This window comes from Pinus tabuliformis, chromosome J (assembly GCF_031772625.1).
Source record: "Pinus tabuliformis cultivar Carrire ecotype Pingquan chromosome J, CPIR1, whole genome shotgun sequence".
NCBI lineage: Eukaryota > Viridiplantae > Streptophyta > Pinopsida > Pinales > Pinaceae > Pinus > Pinus tabuliformis.
The window spans coordinates 1,187,888,745-1,187,903,589 of record NC_142295.1 but is presented as its reverse complement, the minus strand read 5'-3'; the positions used below and the strand labels follow the sequence as shown (position 1 = coordinate 1,187,903,589).

The 14,845-nt window shown below is 36.6% G+C and overlaps 1 protein-coding gene across 5 annotated transcripts in view; it reads left to right on the top strand.

Moving 5' to 3' along the window:
• The window catches only part of LOC149231330 (2-oxoglutarate and iron-dependent oxygenase domain-containing protein CP2-like), a 186,222-nt gene that overhangs the window by 117,938 nt on the left and 53,439 nt on the right, over positions 1-14,845 (top strand). For all 5 annotated transcript variants that reach the window (XR_016248057.1, XR_016248058.1, XM_089379180.1 and 2 more), the window contains one exon: positions 1,748-1,872. Coding sequence is in view for 3 of the 5 variants with exons in the window: in XM_089379180.1 (XP_089235306.1) it covers positions 1,748-1,872 (125 nt within the window). In the remaining 2 variants the exon portion in view is untranslated. The remainder of the gene's footprint in view (positions 1-1,747; positions 1,873-14,845) is intronic.

Sequence of the window (14,845 nt, the reverse complement as noted above, 5' to 3'; positions counted from 1 at the left end):
CTAGTTTGTTCCTCATCAACCCTCAATTTGAAGAGGACGTTACATCTGGTGGCTTGTGGACCCTTAGTAAATGACCCCATACTGCTGAGGCCTTCATCAATAACTCAGGGACTTGCTTCTTGTCCCCATAAAATTATGGGCAGATTTCAGGGATATTTCAAACAGATTTCAAGGATGTTCTCAGCGTATTTCGAGGATTTTTTGGGCAGATTTCAGGGATAATCTGGGAATATATTTACGTTTTGAAAATCATAGACATTGATGATTAGATAATGACATTTCCCTATATCTAAATCTATTGTGCCAGTTGCTGCTTAAGATATGGGTCTTGTATCATGGGCTTCAATTGGGGTTTTGGTTATATAAATATTGTAATTTCAGAAACAAAATTACAAGAAGCAAAGCTTCCATCTCAAGAAAACAAGAAATGCAACATTTCAAAGAGTTGATCTTTGTGGTTATTGCTCTTGTTCTCCTCATTTTTCGGGTCATCTTAGCTTTTACTTGCTGTACATACATTTCTAGAGTCATTCAAGTCCAGTGCTTCCACCATCCTAACCTCGAGCATTGTGAAAATAATTAGGTAGTAGTGACTTGGATTGGTTAGTAAATGTTTTATAAATTCCTATTTAATCACCTTCATAATCTGAAACAAGAATCTAATCTCCTTATATAACCAACGTATTTTATAGTGATTTTCAACACAGTTGTAAAAGTACACAAATCCTATTGAAAAGGGAATGCGTTTTATGTGTTATCATAATCATCATTAACAAGAAATATGAAGAAAAGCTGCCATAGAGATAGCTCTCTATCTTATACCCTTCATGGACCTTATTGCAAATTGAAAATAGTTACACTTAAGTTTCCTAAAGCTAAATTGCATTTTTCTTGTATAGCAACCAATTATGGAATGCCTCTCAACCCTTTTTTAAATTTCTGAAGATTTTTTAGAATTGCAAGTGTATGGGCCGTGCAAAAAACTTGCTTGACTACAAATGTTAATAGTGAATTATGGATTTTTAATATTCTTTGTGTGCGTGTGTGTATATCCCCTTGAGAAATATCTTTATATTTTAGATGAGCAATATACATGTTTCGGTCCTCGAAGGGTTGCGCAGACAATAGGGCTCATAGACATTACAAGAGATAATCATTTTGAGCTCAACATGTCACTTGTAGGAATTGAACCTGGGTGGGGAGGATAACATTTCTCCATACTGCCTGAGCTAAACCCCATTGAGATATTATTGACGTCCCCAACCCCGTTGTTCATTGAAAATTTTGGTGGTCCGCTCTAGTTGTCTTGAGGATGCATTCCCCCGTCCCCGCTGTTCTGCTATCCCAAAAACCAGTGCAACATAGGTATTATTCTTGTGCCTATTGTGGGATTACTGATATCTAATGTATCACAAAGACATTCTAATGGCCATTTCTTCATACATTTTCTGGTTGGTTTGAAATTTCTTGTGTAATGAAATTAACAACCAAACATCTGTTCCAACTGATTTGTTTTATAGATTATAATCTTATGACTAATATTAAACCATAATTTTCTCACATTTGATAATTTGTTAACCTCATAGTCCTCATGGATTTCTTGGTCAATATGTGGTCTGGGTAATATAGATTAGTTCATGTTTTTTATCTTTGTTTTTTTGACAGCATAACTCTATTTTTCCATAAACTGATTTCATTTTCCTCCCTTCAAGGACATAAATCCATAGCTGTTTTCTCATGGCTGCAGGTTTTCATGTGGATGATTCGGAGGTCACATTAAATGTTTGCCTAGGGAAAAAATTTACTGGTGGAGGTCTTTTTTTTCGTGGTGTACGCTGTGATACACATGTCAATCTTGATGCCCATGCAGAGGTAAGAGCTCAAAAGGGAAATATTCAAAATCAATGGGTGTTTGTATCGAACTTTATCTACGTAATGGTGGGAGTTGATCTCAGTTACTTATTACATAGGATAAGATAATTATTACTACATGCCATATTGCTTCTTAGAGATGCTTAATTTTTATGATTACTACAACTGATAATTTCTGGGGTGTTTTACCTCCTATGATGGTGGATGTCTGTGTACATGCTTTTGTTGGCTATGCATTTGTGATATTTCTATTTCCTTAGGGCAAGGGCATTTAAACACAACTGCTACTATATAAGCAATTCTCAATGCTATCGTTACTAGTTCTTTTGATTGTTTGATCACTTAAGGTTAAGGGATACCATGGATTGATTTTGAGCAATTATCTTCATTGAGAGCGTCTTTGTTTAGTGATTTCTTTGGCTGTTTTTTGAAGCCATAGCAATCCAATTTCTGCAAATTAATATGAAAATGACGATGAAGGAAAATTAATGGATCCTTCACTGCCATTCCTGAAGAAGTATCAAAAGTCTTTAAGATGTGGTTGAGCCTCTCAAAATAACCAAGAGTCCTTTGGTTCTGGCCTTACACCTATGATTTATGTAATCTCTATATGTTTTAAATGTCTGGCTTTTTTTTGATTTATAAAATGTTACCCCTTCATGTATATTAGCTTTTAGCGGTGCATCTTCATTATATCTAGGATTCATGGAGATGTTCTGTATTAACGATGTCTATTGGCCCTTGGGTGTCTAATGGAAGAAAGGGCTTGGTCTCTATGTCTTTGCTGTTGTTCTTGTGGCTGATGTAATCACAAGGAACTCTCCAGTAAAATATGTATGTTTTAGATTGCTATGCCCAAGTTCAAAATTGCTCAAAGCTCCATCTGTAGCCATGTAGAGATTTCCTGCCTCTACCCTGCTTTAGATGTGTGATTGTTGTTAGTATTATAAATGAAAAAAATCCTAAATGAGGGATATCACAGCAACCAAGCAAATAATGAAACTAGTAGTGGTTGCTGGGCTAGAATCCAGATGGATTTCCTACTCCAAATGAAGGGATGTCTAATTGGGACTTCTCACTGAGGTGAACTTGTGATGTTGATGGCGAGATAACCTCCCTTACACCTCTCCCACCTAGGCTATAGAATGTGCCTCTAATTCTAATTATCTTCCTAAATTTGGCTCTTGTCTATGATAGCATTTTTGTTATTGTGTACACTTGCATACAGTTTGCGTTGTGATCATACGAAGAGAGGAGGATTGAAAACTCTATATCAGCATGAATCATAAGCACATCATAAAAAGAAGAAAAATGCACCCATGAACTAAAGAAACACAAGATATGGTGCCTGTGGGCAAATGAGAGCTGGAGATGTGTATTTATACATGATTCAAGTGAGATGTTGCTTTAGGAAGGGAGGCATTCCTCCAAGAGGGGGTTATCGGCCCAAAAAACAAGGGCACATAGCCCAAAAGGGTGACTAGGCTGGCCTGGATAAATTTATAAGAAAGAGAATAAAGAGGAAAAGAGGGTAGTTGCCCATAGATAATACATGTGAAGATTACTATGATTCCAACACCCCCAGTCTTAGCATGGGGAAATGAAGAAGGATGATAATGTACAAAAGGATGGGAATACCTAGCCAAATAGAGATACACCGAGCTGAGAAGATAAAGGAGAGTGGGTGTGAGATGAACCAAACCAAATACGAGCATGGATGGTACTATATAACGACCCAACCATCATCATAGAACTGCTCAGCTCTTAAAGAATACGACCACTGAATTACACATCATCTAGTAGAGACAATTGACATTGATTTGTTCATCTCATTGTTGATAATATCGGCGATATATCGGCGATATTCGGAAATATCGCGATATTTTCGGCAAAACGATATATCGCCGAGAAAATATCGCGATATTTTCTGTTTTGAAAATATCGCGATATTTTCAAAATATCGGCAAATATCAGAAAATATCGGCAAAATATCGTGATATTTTGTAAATATCGGCAAAATATCGGCTATATTTTAAAATTTGAAAAAAATATTTTTTATGCTTGCCGATATTTGCCGATATTTTGCCGATATTTTCGCCGATATTACTGATAAGATATTTTCTGGACCCTCGCCGATATTTTGCCGATACCGATATTTTCAACACTGGTTCATCTGATAAGGAAATGCTGAAAAGAGTCATATGTTCAAGAGAGAAGTGAATGGGCAAACCCATCCTAGTGTGAAGTTAGCCACGATCGCAAGAAGAGAGATTGGGTTTGTAATGACCCCAACTCGATAAAAGAGTGGACCCAATAAGTCGAAAGAATTTTGGCAGTGAATTGCTCATTTGCTGGAGGAAATAGCTACTAACTTGCTCTTCAAATGGAGGAGTGCAAGAGGACATATCCCTGCTTTCTTTGCACCTACTGGGAGAGTGGTAACAGTCTCAAATTAACTAATTTACTGTAACACACTGATGTGCCTAACCAGGAACAAATTTTTCACAGATATAAAACCAACAATCAGATCATGCGCAGTAACACAAAATTTCAGCCCCAAAACACAGAATTTTTATTAGTCCTTCAACATGAATCTAGGCCTCCTGTACAAGTGAAAATGGCCCTTTTACAATGCTCTATAAAATGGCAAATACAAGGGAAAACTTACACAGAAAAACCCTTGTCTTTACTGTTGAAACCCTCCTTGGTCTCCATGGCGCATTTTGCTTACTGTACTTGCCACAGTCTGCTCACTGTTGGCTGCTCTTGTAGCTGTCCAATCACTGGAAGTCAAGGGCAAACTCCAAACTTTCCTAACACTGCTGCAAAACAAGGGAAAAGTCAGCTCTTCTCTGCTGTTCAAACAGGGGCAAACTCAGCCCTTCTCTGCTGTCCAAACAGGGGCAAACTCGGCCCACACAACCTTCTATTAGCCTACTCGACCTCTCTGTTTTTCTGTCCCAACTACAGCATGCTTAGCAGCCTTACTAGGCCTGCCTAAGGCCTACTTTACACAGGCCATCTCGGCCTTCTAAAGGTCTGAGGCCTACTTGCCCTTCGCGTCCACAAGATGCTCTCTTGCCAACCTATCTGAGGCCCTCTTGGCCCTCCGCAGTTTTGAGGCCTATTTGGCCTTCTCCTCCACAAGATGCTCTCTTGGCGACATGCCACATGCCCTCTTGACTCTCCATAGTTCTAACTTCTGAGGCCTACTCGGCCTTCTCCTCCACAAGATGCTCGCTTGCCAACATCTGATAGGTCTCTCAACCCTCCACAGGTCTGAAGCCTACTTGGGCTTCTTCTCCACAAGATGCTTTCTTGCTTACCACAAGAATGAATTACTTGTCCTTGTACTTGTACTTTTCCAAAGGGTGCAATACCATGGGCCTATAATATGGGTTATTTTTTTTTAATCTAGGATAATCGGTAACTGGTGAGAGTTATCCTGAACAGACCCAGGATCAAATCCAACTGGCTGCCACTATAAACCTAGGCTAGGTGCAGGCTGTTGAAATACCATGGGTGTATAATATGGGTTATCGAAATACCATGGTTGTATAATATGGGTTATCGAAATACCATGGGTCTATGGGTGCAAATCCCCATCACTTAGCCCACTTGTCCCACACGTGAGAATACTTCCAATGCCACCCAAAACATCAACAGCCAGTTATCTACTCAATTGGGAAAAAGTTGTCACCGGCTTGCTCATCCAATGGAGAAGAGTGGGAGGATATGTCCCTGTCATTTTGCTTATCTACTAGGAGAGTGGTACTGAATTGTCTGTCTAAAGAGGTGCCTGAAGAGATATCATGTAGAGGAATGATAAATGTAGGCACCAATAGGCTAATTTGCTAGATTGTCATTGTCCTACTTATCCAATGAAGGAGGATGGGAAAATCTATCCTTGCCATGGTGTGCATCTACTAGGAGAGTTATACTAAATTGTCCATCGAAAGGGTGTTGGAAGAAACATCCTGTCATAGGAGTATCCACCTCAAATAAGATCAATTATTGTTGAAGTGAGGGTGAGAAGATCCAACTCCATGTATTTGAAAGCAATGTTACATTTATGCTCTTGGCAAATTTATTGTTGAGGATACAGAGTATAATTTGTTGACAATGTTATGGAAAATATTGGGAAACTTAAAAAAATGCACAATTTTTTTTTTGGTTATAAATTTTAAACTTATAAAGCAACAACAACATCAAACAAACACGTTGCTACCTAAATATGAAAATAAAAATATATAATATGTATAATGTATATCACACTTTGATACTGTAATATGATATTTGTTCTGAGATATAAGTCTGGATAAGATGCTACAAAATCATATCAATACAAAATAAATGTATCTCATGATATGAAATTATGAATCATGGCAATGAAAATAAAATATTCCCCCCTGTTTGCTTGAAAGTCTTGATAAGATGCTACAAAATCATATCAATACAAAATAAATGTATCTCATGATATGAATCATGGCAATGAAAACAAAATATTCCCCCGTGTTTGCTTGATGGAAAATGGCCACAGTATCCTTCGAGCTCAATCCCCTAATTTACTTTTGCGAAATGAGGGCTGATAGAGCAAGAACCCGACTATAAGGCAAGATTGACGTGGATGGTGTCGGTGCAAATCAATTGCTTAGAATAAGCAAACTATTTGCCATTTATTTATCAACAAGGGTATTAAATAAAAATTGCTCACACAACAGAAGCCTAAACTTGATTCAAAAACATAATGTGATGGGACCCAAAGTATTAAATAAAAAAGGCTAAGTCTTTTTGTTTCAAGGTTATTATGCACTATCTATACAGGCTACAAATTCTTATCAGACACAGATTGATTTATATTGATGTAGTTAACCGTCAAATTATTTTAATGAAGGAAGTCTTTGCAAAATAATGAATAAGAAATTCAAACTCTAGTTAGCTAGTCGTACCTTATAACCTTTCATTCTGCAACTATTGTAAGCATGAACAATGATTAAAGAGACTGACAGCTTGGGCTATTGTGAACAACATAGACATAAAACAAGGCAGCAAGTCACCAAATCATATTGTATCTAGCAGTTGTATCGACAGAGACTAGATAAGAGAATGTTGTCTGTTTGAATCAAAATTGAAATTGACAATTAACTAAACTAACAAGTTGCCCAAGCTAGTCTGTATCCTACACTGTTAGTATGGACTAGAAAGTGTAGGTCAGTTGCCTATATCCTATAACAACAATGAAATTAATAGATAATTCAAATAGACAAGTTACCCAGGTTGGTCTATATTTTGCCACAACTAAATGCAAAAACTAAACACGATTGGATAAGACTGCTCCTTCATTGAATGTAAATGCTAATACTGTCTATCTATCACACAAAATTACTGATTTAACAATCCATTTAATTAATAATACATGACTGATACTTGTTTCCTGGAGCCCCTCCTGGAACAGAGCATCGTCTAGAAAAGCTTCAGCAACGAGAGGAGTAACATTAATCACACATAAACATTGCAATGGACATCAACCGCTCTTCCATAAATTAACTCTGTTATATCTTAATGATTCAAATATGAAAATACAAGAATTGGCTCCTTTGCTTTCAATAGGGAGCTGATTTATACATCATGGTCATGCTCTATAATTAAACTATAAGATGGATTTGAATCATTGATTCATCCTGTTTTACATCATTGTTCACAAATTACAGAATAGACTTTTGTCTTTGCCACAAAATCAAACATGCAGTTATGCCTTTCTGTCTTTGTGAGGTCCACTAGAAACAGTCAGTGTGAATCCTTAAACCTGGGGAAAATTGACATTGGAAGTTTAGGAGGCAACTGTTATTACTTTGCTTTTCATCGTGACTGCTACTCTGTTGCTTTTGCAGTCGTTACTCGTTTTGCAGCTTCTGCAGTAGACACTAGATTTGTAGCTTCTGCAACTAATAATTGCCTTGAAGCTTCCACAGAAGCATCCTGGAATTAAGCTTTGCAAATACTCCAAACAAGGGTAAAAAACACATAATTCTCTTATTCACACATCCAAATGTCTATCAAGATGCAAAGGATAAATCCAGAAATACCTAGTGTCAAAACAAAACCGTGTCAAAAAGGGTTAAACTTGAGTTTAATACAGGAACAAAATAGCACAAAGACTGACCAAAAAGGTGCAATAAAATATGGCATTCCCATGACCAAACATTGCCCCCCCAATTGAAGGTGTTGAATGTCCTCATGAAACAAAGGTTATTCTGATCTGACATTGGAGATTGATGAGTCAGGGTACAAGATTTTGAAATGAACACTGCTCTAATCACAAATCAGGTGTCCTGTTTCCTTCCGTGTATAGAAGCCCAACTGAGAATGCATATGTCCACTTCTGATTCCACAGGGTACCACATGATGGGGAAATGAAACCCAATCCAATTAATGTTGTGGGACTTGAGACAGTCATTATATCTTTTAACTGTGTTTAATGCAGTGCCAAAGCAAGAACACGAGAGAATATATTCCAGGTGGATATTGGTGCCCACTTGCCTATTCCACCTTGACCCCCCAGTTACTTTCCTATGTTTCCTTGTTCATTTCGGCATTTACTATTTTTAGTAGTTTTTCGGGTCAACTTCCGGAGCAGTTTTGACCCCCTAAACGATGTTTTTTTGGGGTCCATGGCAGGCCGATGGCCATAGGTATGGGCTTGCGGCGAAACCTGTAGTACTCGGCGAGACCTTTCCAACAAGATATCATATGTGCCAAACGGAGATAATATGACCAAATTACGTCTCTGGGAAGTTCGCTGCCCAACTAACCCCAACGGTGCCCACAAACTCTTGGTGTTACATCTCCTAGGGTTAGGGTTTTGGTTGTTTAGGGTTTTCTCATGTTTTCTAATAATAAATAGGTCCTTGAGCCTCATTGTAGCACAGTTCAGAGGCATGTAGTCGCCACATCTCTTCTTAGAGATGAGCTACTATCGCCCGAACTATCTTATTTCCATTTTGTTTGTAAGCATAGTTCAATATTTCTCTATTCATGAAATGAAGTGTTTTTCTGTTGCATCTCTGTGTTTATGATTATATTTGTAATTTGTTGCGTTCTTGTTTAAGTTCAGATCAATGGTATCAGAGCGGTTTGGTCTTTCTCTGTTTTTCTTTGCATGTCCCCAATGAGGTCAGGGTATAAAGAGTTAGGGTTTGATCTGGTTGAACCATTACAAGATTAGCCTTGCAAAACCCGACGACCGCCCATGGCGAAAGAAAAGAAAGACGAGGGGGCAGGAGATCCTTTCAAAATGTTGCTCGAGGAAGCCCTTGAGCGACAAAGGGACGTGAATCATGATGATGGATAAATTTGCCTAGATACTTTGATGACTACCTACAAGTGATGCATCTTCATCTAGCAGCCACTCTGGAGGCGCCACTCCTTTTAAGGTACAAGTTAACTTCGATATTCCCATATTCGAAGGCTTGATAGATGTAGACGCCATAGATAAATGGTTAAATCTGTTGGAAGGATATTCTTCAGTTCATGACTTTTCTAATCAGGAAAAGATTACTTTTGCACTTCTCAAAGCCACCTCACACATTAAGGACTGGTGGTGTTGACCCTGCCGCCTACACCTACCTACAAGTTAGTGAGAAACGCCTTCAACCCCACAAGGTGTGGTTGGTGGCAGGGAACTCAGAGAAGGGGCTGTCACACTAATCCCGACTCTCTCCGTTTGAGCTATCTCCTAGGTTAGCTAAGGGGGGTGGTTCCTAATGAAAAATCAAGTTAAAAATGATGTGAGGTTCTAGGAGAATTGTTACAGTTAAACATATTATTTCTTTAAGATTTATAAGCAAAATTGATATGAGCGATAACTATCAATACATAAGATAAGCATGAAATACATAAACAACCAGTGCCTTCAAAGTATTGCTCTTTAAGAAATGAAACTGTATTTTGCTTAAAATGAAGTGAAATGCTTTCAAATGGAAAGCCAAAATAACCCTGAAAAATGAAACAATAAATTGTTAGCACAAGATATTATAAATGCTTTCAAGATGAATAAGTCTACAAATCAAAGAATGGAAACTATCTTGCTCATAAGAATACAAAAATAACTCAAAAGTTAGACTAAGATGACAACATGCAATTAAGTTTGCAACCCAAAATAATAGTACTTGAAAGTGAAATCAACCATTCATGACAATATGCAATTAAACCAAAAGATGAGTCAATTTCCAAGTACAAGAAAATTAAACTTTTTGGAAAATTAAAAGGGATTACAATGCTTGCATCCAAAGTGCCTTTTGAAATAAGATTTGCATGCGAGACTTTAAACCATCAAGATAGCAAGAAATTTAAGAACTTTGCAAACAAAGAAAATGTGATGGAATGAGTTCTTGGTTTATTTTATTAATTAGTGCTAAGGCAAAGTTACAATTGAACTCTAGTTCTCAGACCTCATCTTCGCTCGAATATTTGGATCTCACAATGAGGAGTCAATAGAGGTAGAGGGTCCTTTAAAGTCTATTCAACCAACTTAAGTTGGAGGTGAGTTTTAGTGAGGTTTGGGGTCTTCTTATGCTAAAATGCCTAGATGAAGTGGAAATTGTGTTAATTCCCCAAATTAAACTAATGCTTCAAAGAGAAATAGTTTGCAAAACTTGCATGCATGTGGGAATTTAAATACAAGATTAGTAAAATTTTGTATGTGGAGTGAAATGTTCAATATGAAATTTAAAGCTAGAAAGCTAAGAAAAAACTAAAAGCAAGATTAGGCCACCCACAAGAATCCCTCCTCTAAATGAGGAAGGGGGATGCCATGGGAAAAATCCCAAAATCCCAAGCTCTCTCCAACAATTTTTTTTTATCTTTTATTAGCTCTTAAAGCGGGTAAAAATGCCTCTAAGAGGGTAACCCACAATATGAGAGAGATCTTTACAAAGATGAGACTCTAACAAAGCTAGACTCTCTCCTCAAAAATATAACAACAACAAACTTGAAGATGGAAAAAAATCTCCAAAAGAGATTCACAAGGCTCAAAAGACCCACAACCTAGATGAGTTTGCAACTCTCTCCCAAGTGCTTATGGCCTCCCTAGAAATCAGTTTTTGGACAACGTGAGGGGGTCCTGCATACACACGAGTGAGTAGTTTTCCATAGCTTCTCCTCAAGATCTTTGTTGCCCAATGCTCAAGCCTATGGGTTGCAAAACACAAAAAATTACCAATTGTCAGTGTAAAATAATGAAAAAGAAACCAAAACTAAACTTAGAAGTTAATTTAGGAAGTACTAGCTAAAGTAATGTGAGTGAACCCTCATACTTGGCTAGCTTTAGAAATGACTCTTGAATAGGAGATATAACTTTGAAAGAACTAGAATCAAAGAAGTATTTTTTGAATTGAAATGGATGACCAAGTAGCTATAGACTAAGAAAACTCCTTTTTGTTTTTCGTTAGATGGAAAACTTGGAGTGAAAAAAATGGTTGAGTATTGTTAGATGGAAAACTTGGAGCAAAAAAAATGGCTGAGTCTTAGATCACTGTGACTCTAGGAGTGAGTTGATCTAATTGAGATTTAAGAAAACTCCCTTTTGCTCTTCGTTAGATGGAAAACTTGGAGCGAAAAAAATCGCTGAGTATTGTTAGATGGAAAACTTGGAGCGAAAAAAATGGCTGAGTCTTGGATCGCTGTGACTCTAGGAGTGAGTTGATCTAATTGAGATTTCTTCCACTTCCAGATTGATTCCTATACATAATACAAACGATCTTTCCTACACACTCGAACATGTATTAGTTTGCACAATATTAGAGTAATATAATGAATAAGATAAACCAAACATTTTTCCTAAATTGAATTGGTAAGCTTATCCCTAGACTACTACTTTAAATCAATGATATGTGCAAGATAGCTTGCACACATCAATTCAAGCAAGATGACAAGCATAAACTAATATTAATTCAACATGCGAATGAAACTAAACACAATAGCAGTAGTATGAAGGACATCACCTCATAATGGCAAGATAACACCAGCTAGATATCTCTAAAGTCTTGATTGTATTAAGAAAGTATGCAAGTACAAAATGACAAAGTTTCCTCAAGCCCAATAGCTTATTACATGATACAATATGAGAGCTCATGGTTCTATTATATAGAGAGCTGGGAGAAAATCTCAATGAAAAATGACAATGATAAATTGCATTGGAGCCAATCCCAATGTAGAAGTGATTAAACAAGTGGCATGAGGTGACAATCCCAAAGAGAAATTTGAATTTGTTGAATGGAGCTCCAATGCCAAGTGTAAAAATCGAATTCTGGCAAGTGGACATCATTTTTTTTTCCCTTACGTGTCAAATTCGAATTTTATGATGGAATGAGAAGTGTATATGAGTGGTAACCCATTTTGGGACAATTTCCCACAAAAATTTCCACCAAATATTCTTCAAAATCCTCCCAAATGTGCATTAACTTCATAAATTCGAATTTCCAAGTAAGCAACTTTCTCATTTAATGCCAGAAATTTGATTTTATTTGAGCACATGTCATTTCCTTGATTTTAAGAGTCCACATCACCTTGGGACTTCATTTTAACTCCCCCATAATTTTCCACCTCATCTCCACAACATTTAGCATGTGTGGATATTTATTTTTCTCCATTTATTTTATTTATGGCTTAATTAATTGCTAAATTTCCCACTAAACTTAGGAAAAGTGGGTTTTGGGGGTTAAGAACACATTTTTAACTCTGTGTCATTGTAGAAAGTTGAGGGTGAGAGGTGAAAATTTCATTACTCATACTCCATACAACTTCTCTAGATATCAATTTAACTCTCCCATAATTTTCCACCTCATTTCCACAACATTTAGCATGTGTGGATATTTATTTTTCTCCATTTATTTAATTTCTGACTTAATTAATTGCCAAATTTCCCACTAAACTCAGGAAAAGTGGGTTTTGAGTGTTAAAAACACATTTTTAACCCCTCAAGTGTGTCATAGTAGAAATTTGTGGGTGAGAGGTGCAAATTTTATTACTCTTACCTCATACAACTTCTCTAGACATCACTTGTTATATGACCAAGTAGCTATAGACTAAGAAAACTCCTTTTTGTTTTTCGTTAGATGGAAAACTTGGAGTGAAAAAAATGGTTGAGTATTGTTAGATGGAAAACTTGGAGCAAAAAAAATGGCTGAGTCTTAGATCACTGTGACTCTAGGAGTGAGTTGATCTAATTGAGATTTAAGAAAACTCCCTTTTGCTCTTCGTTAGATGGAAAACTTGGAGCGAAAAAAATCGCTGAGTATTGTTAGATGGAAAACTTGGAGCGAAAAAAATGGCTGAGTCTTGGATCGCTGTGACTCTAGGAGTGAGTTGATCTAATTGAGATTTCTTCCACTTCCAGATTGATTCCTATACATAATACAAACGATCTTTCCTACACACTCGAACATGTATTAGTTTGCACAATATTAGAGTAATATAATGAATAAGATAAACCAAACATTTTTCCTAAATTGAATTGGTAAGCTTATCCCTAGACTACTACTTTAAATCAATGATATGTGCAAGATAGCTTGCACACATCAATTCAAGCAAGATGACAAGCATAAACTAATATTAATTCAACATGCGAATGAAACTAAACACAATAGCAGTAGTATGAAGGACATCACCTCATAATGGCAAGATAACACCAGTTAGATATCTCTAAAGTCTTGATTGTATTAAGAAAGTATGCAAGTACAAAATGACAAAGTTTCCTCAAGCCCAATAGCTTATTACATGATACAATATGAGAGCTCATGGTTCTATTATATAGAGAGCTGGGAGAAAATCTCAATGAAAAATGACAATGATAAATTGCATTGGAGCCAATCCCAATGTAGAAGTGATTAAACAAGTGGCATGAGGTGACAATCCCAAAGAGAAATTTGAATTTGTTGAATGGAGCTCCAATGCCAAGTGTAAAAATCGAATTCTGGCAAGTGGACATCATTTTTTTTCCCTTACGTGTCAAATTCGAATTTTATGATGGAATGAGAAGTGTATATGAGTGGTAACCCATTTTGGGACAATTTCCCACAAAAATCTCCACCAAATATTCTTCAAAATCCTCCCAAATGTGCATTAACTTCATAAATTCGAATTTCCAAGTAAGCAACTTTCTCATTTAATGCCAGAAATTTGATTTTATTTGAGCACATGTCATTTCCTTGATTTTAAGAGTCCACATCACCTTGGGACTTCATTTTAACTCCCCCATAATTTTCCACCTCATCTCCACAACATTTAGCATGTGTGGATATTTATTTTTCTCCATTTATTTTATTTATGGCTTAATTAATTGCTAAATTTCCCACTAAACTTAGGAAAAGTGGGTTTTGGGGGTTAAGAACACATTTTTAACTCTGTGTCATTGTAGAAAGTTGAAGGTGAGAGGTGAAAATTTCATTACTCATACTCCATACAACTTCTCTAGATATCAATTTAACTCTCCCATAATTTTCCACCTCATTTCCACAACATTTAGCATGTGTGGATATTTATTTTTCTCCATTTATTTAATTTCTGACTTAATTAATTGCCAAATTTCCCACTAAACTCAGGAAAAGTGGGTTTTGAGTGTTAAAAACACATTTTTAACCCCTCAAGTGTGTCATAGTAGAAATTTGTGGGTGAGAGGTGCAAATTTTATTACTCTTACCTCATACAACTTCTCTAGACATCACTTGTTATATTACAAGTACAATTTTTATTGTAATTTCTAAAGTGCGGAAAATCTAAAAATTTAAAAAATGACTACCTAGACCTAACCAAATTCCACGAAATTTTGTGTGATCTAGTATGGTAATATACATCGACTCTAGGCACTAAGATGTGTTAGGGGCTAACCTTCAAACCGTCATTCCGACTTTCGTGAAAAAAGTGTGTAAAAACTCAGAAAATTATCTGCCTATGAAAAAATGGATAATTAACTAGA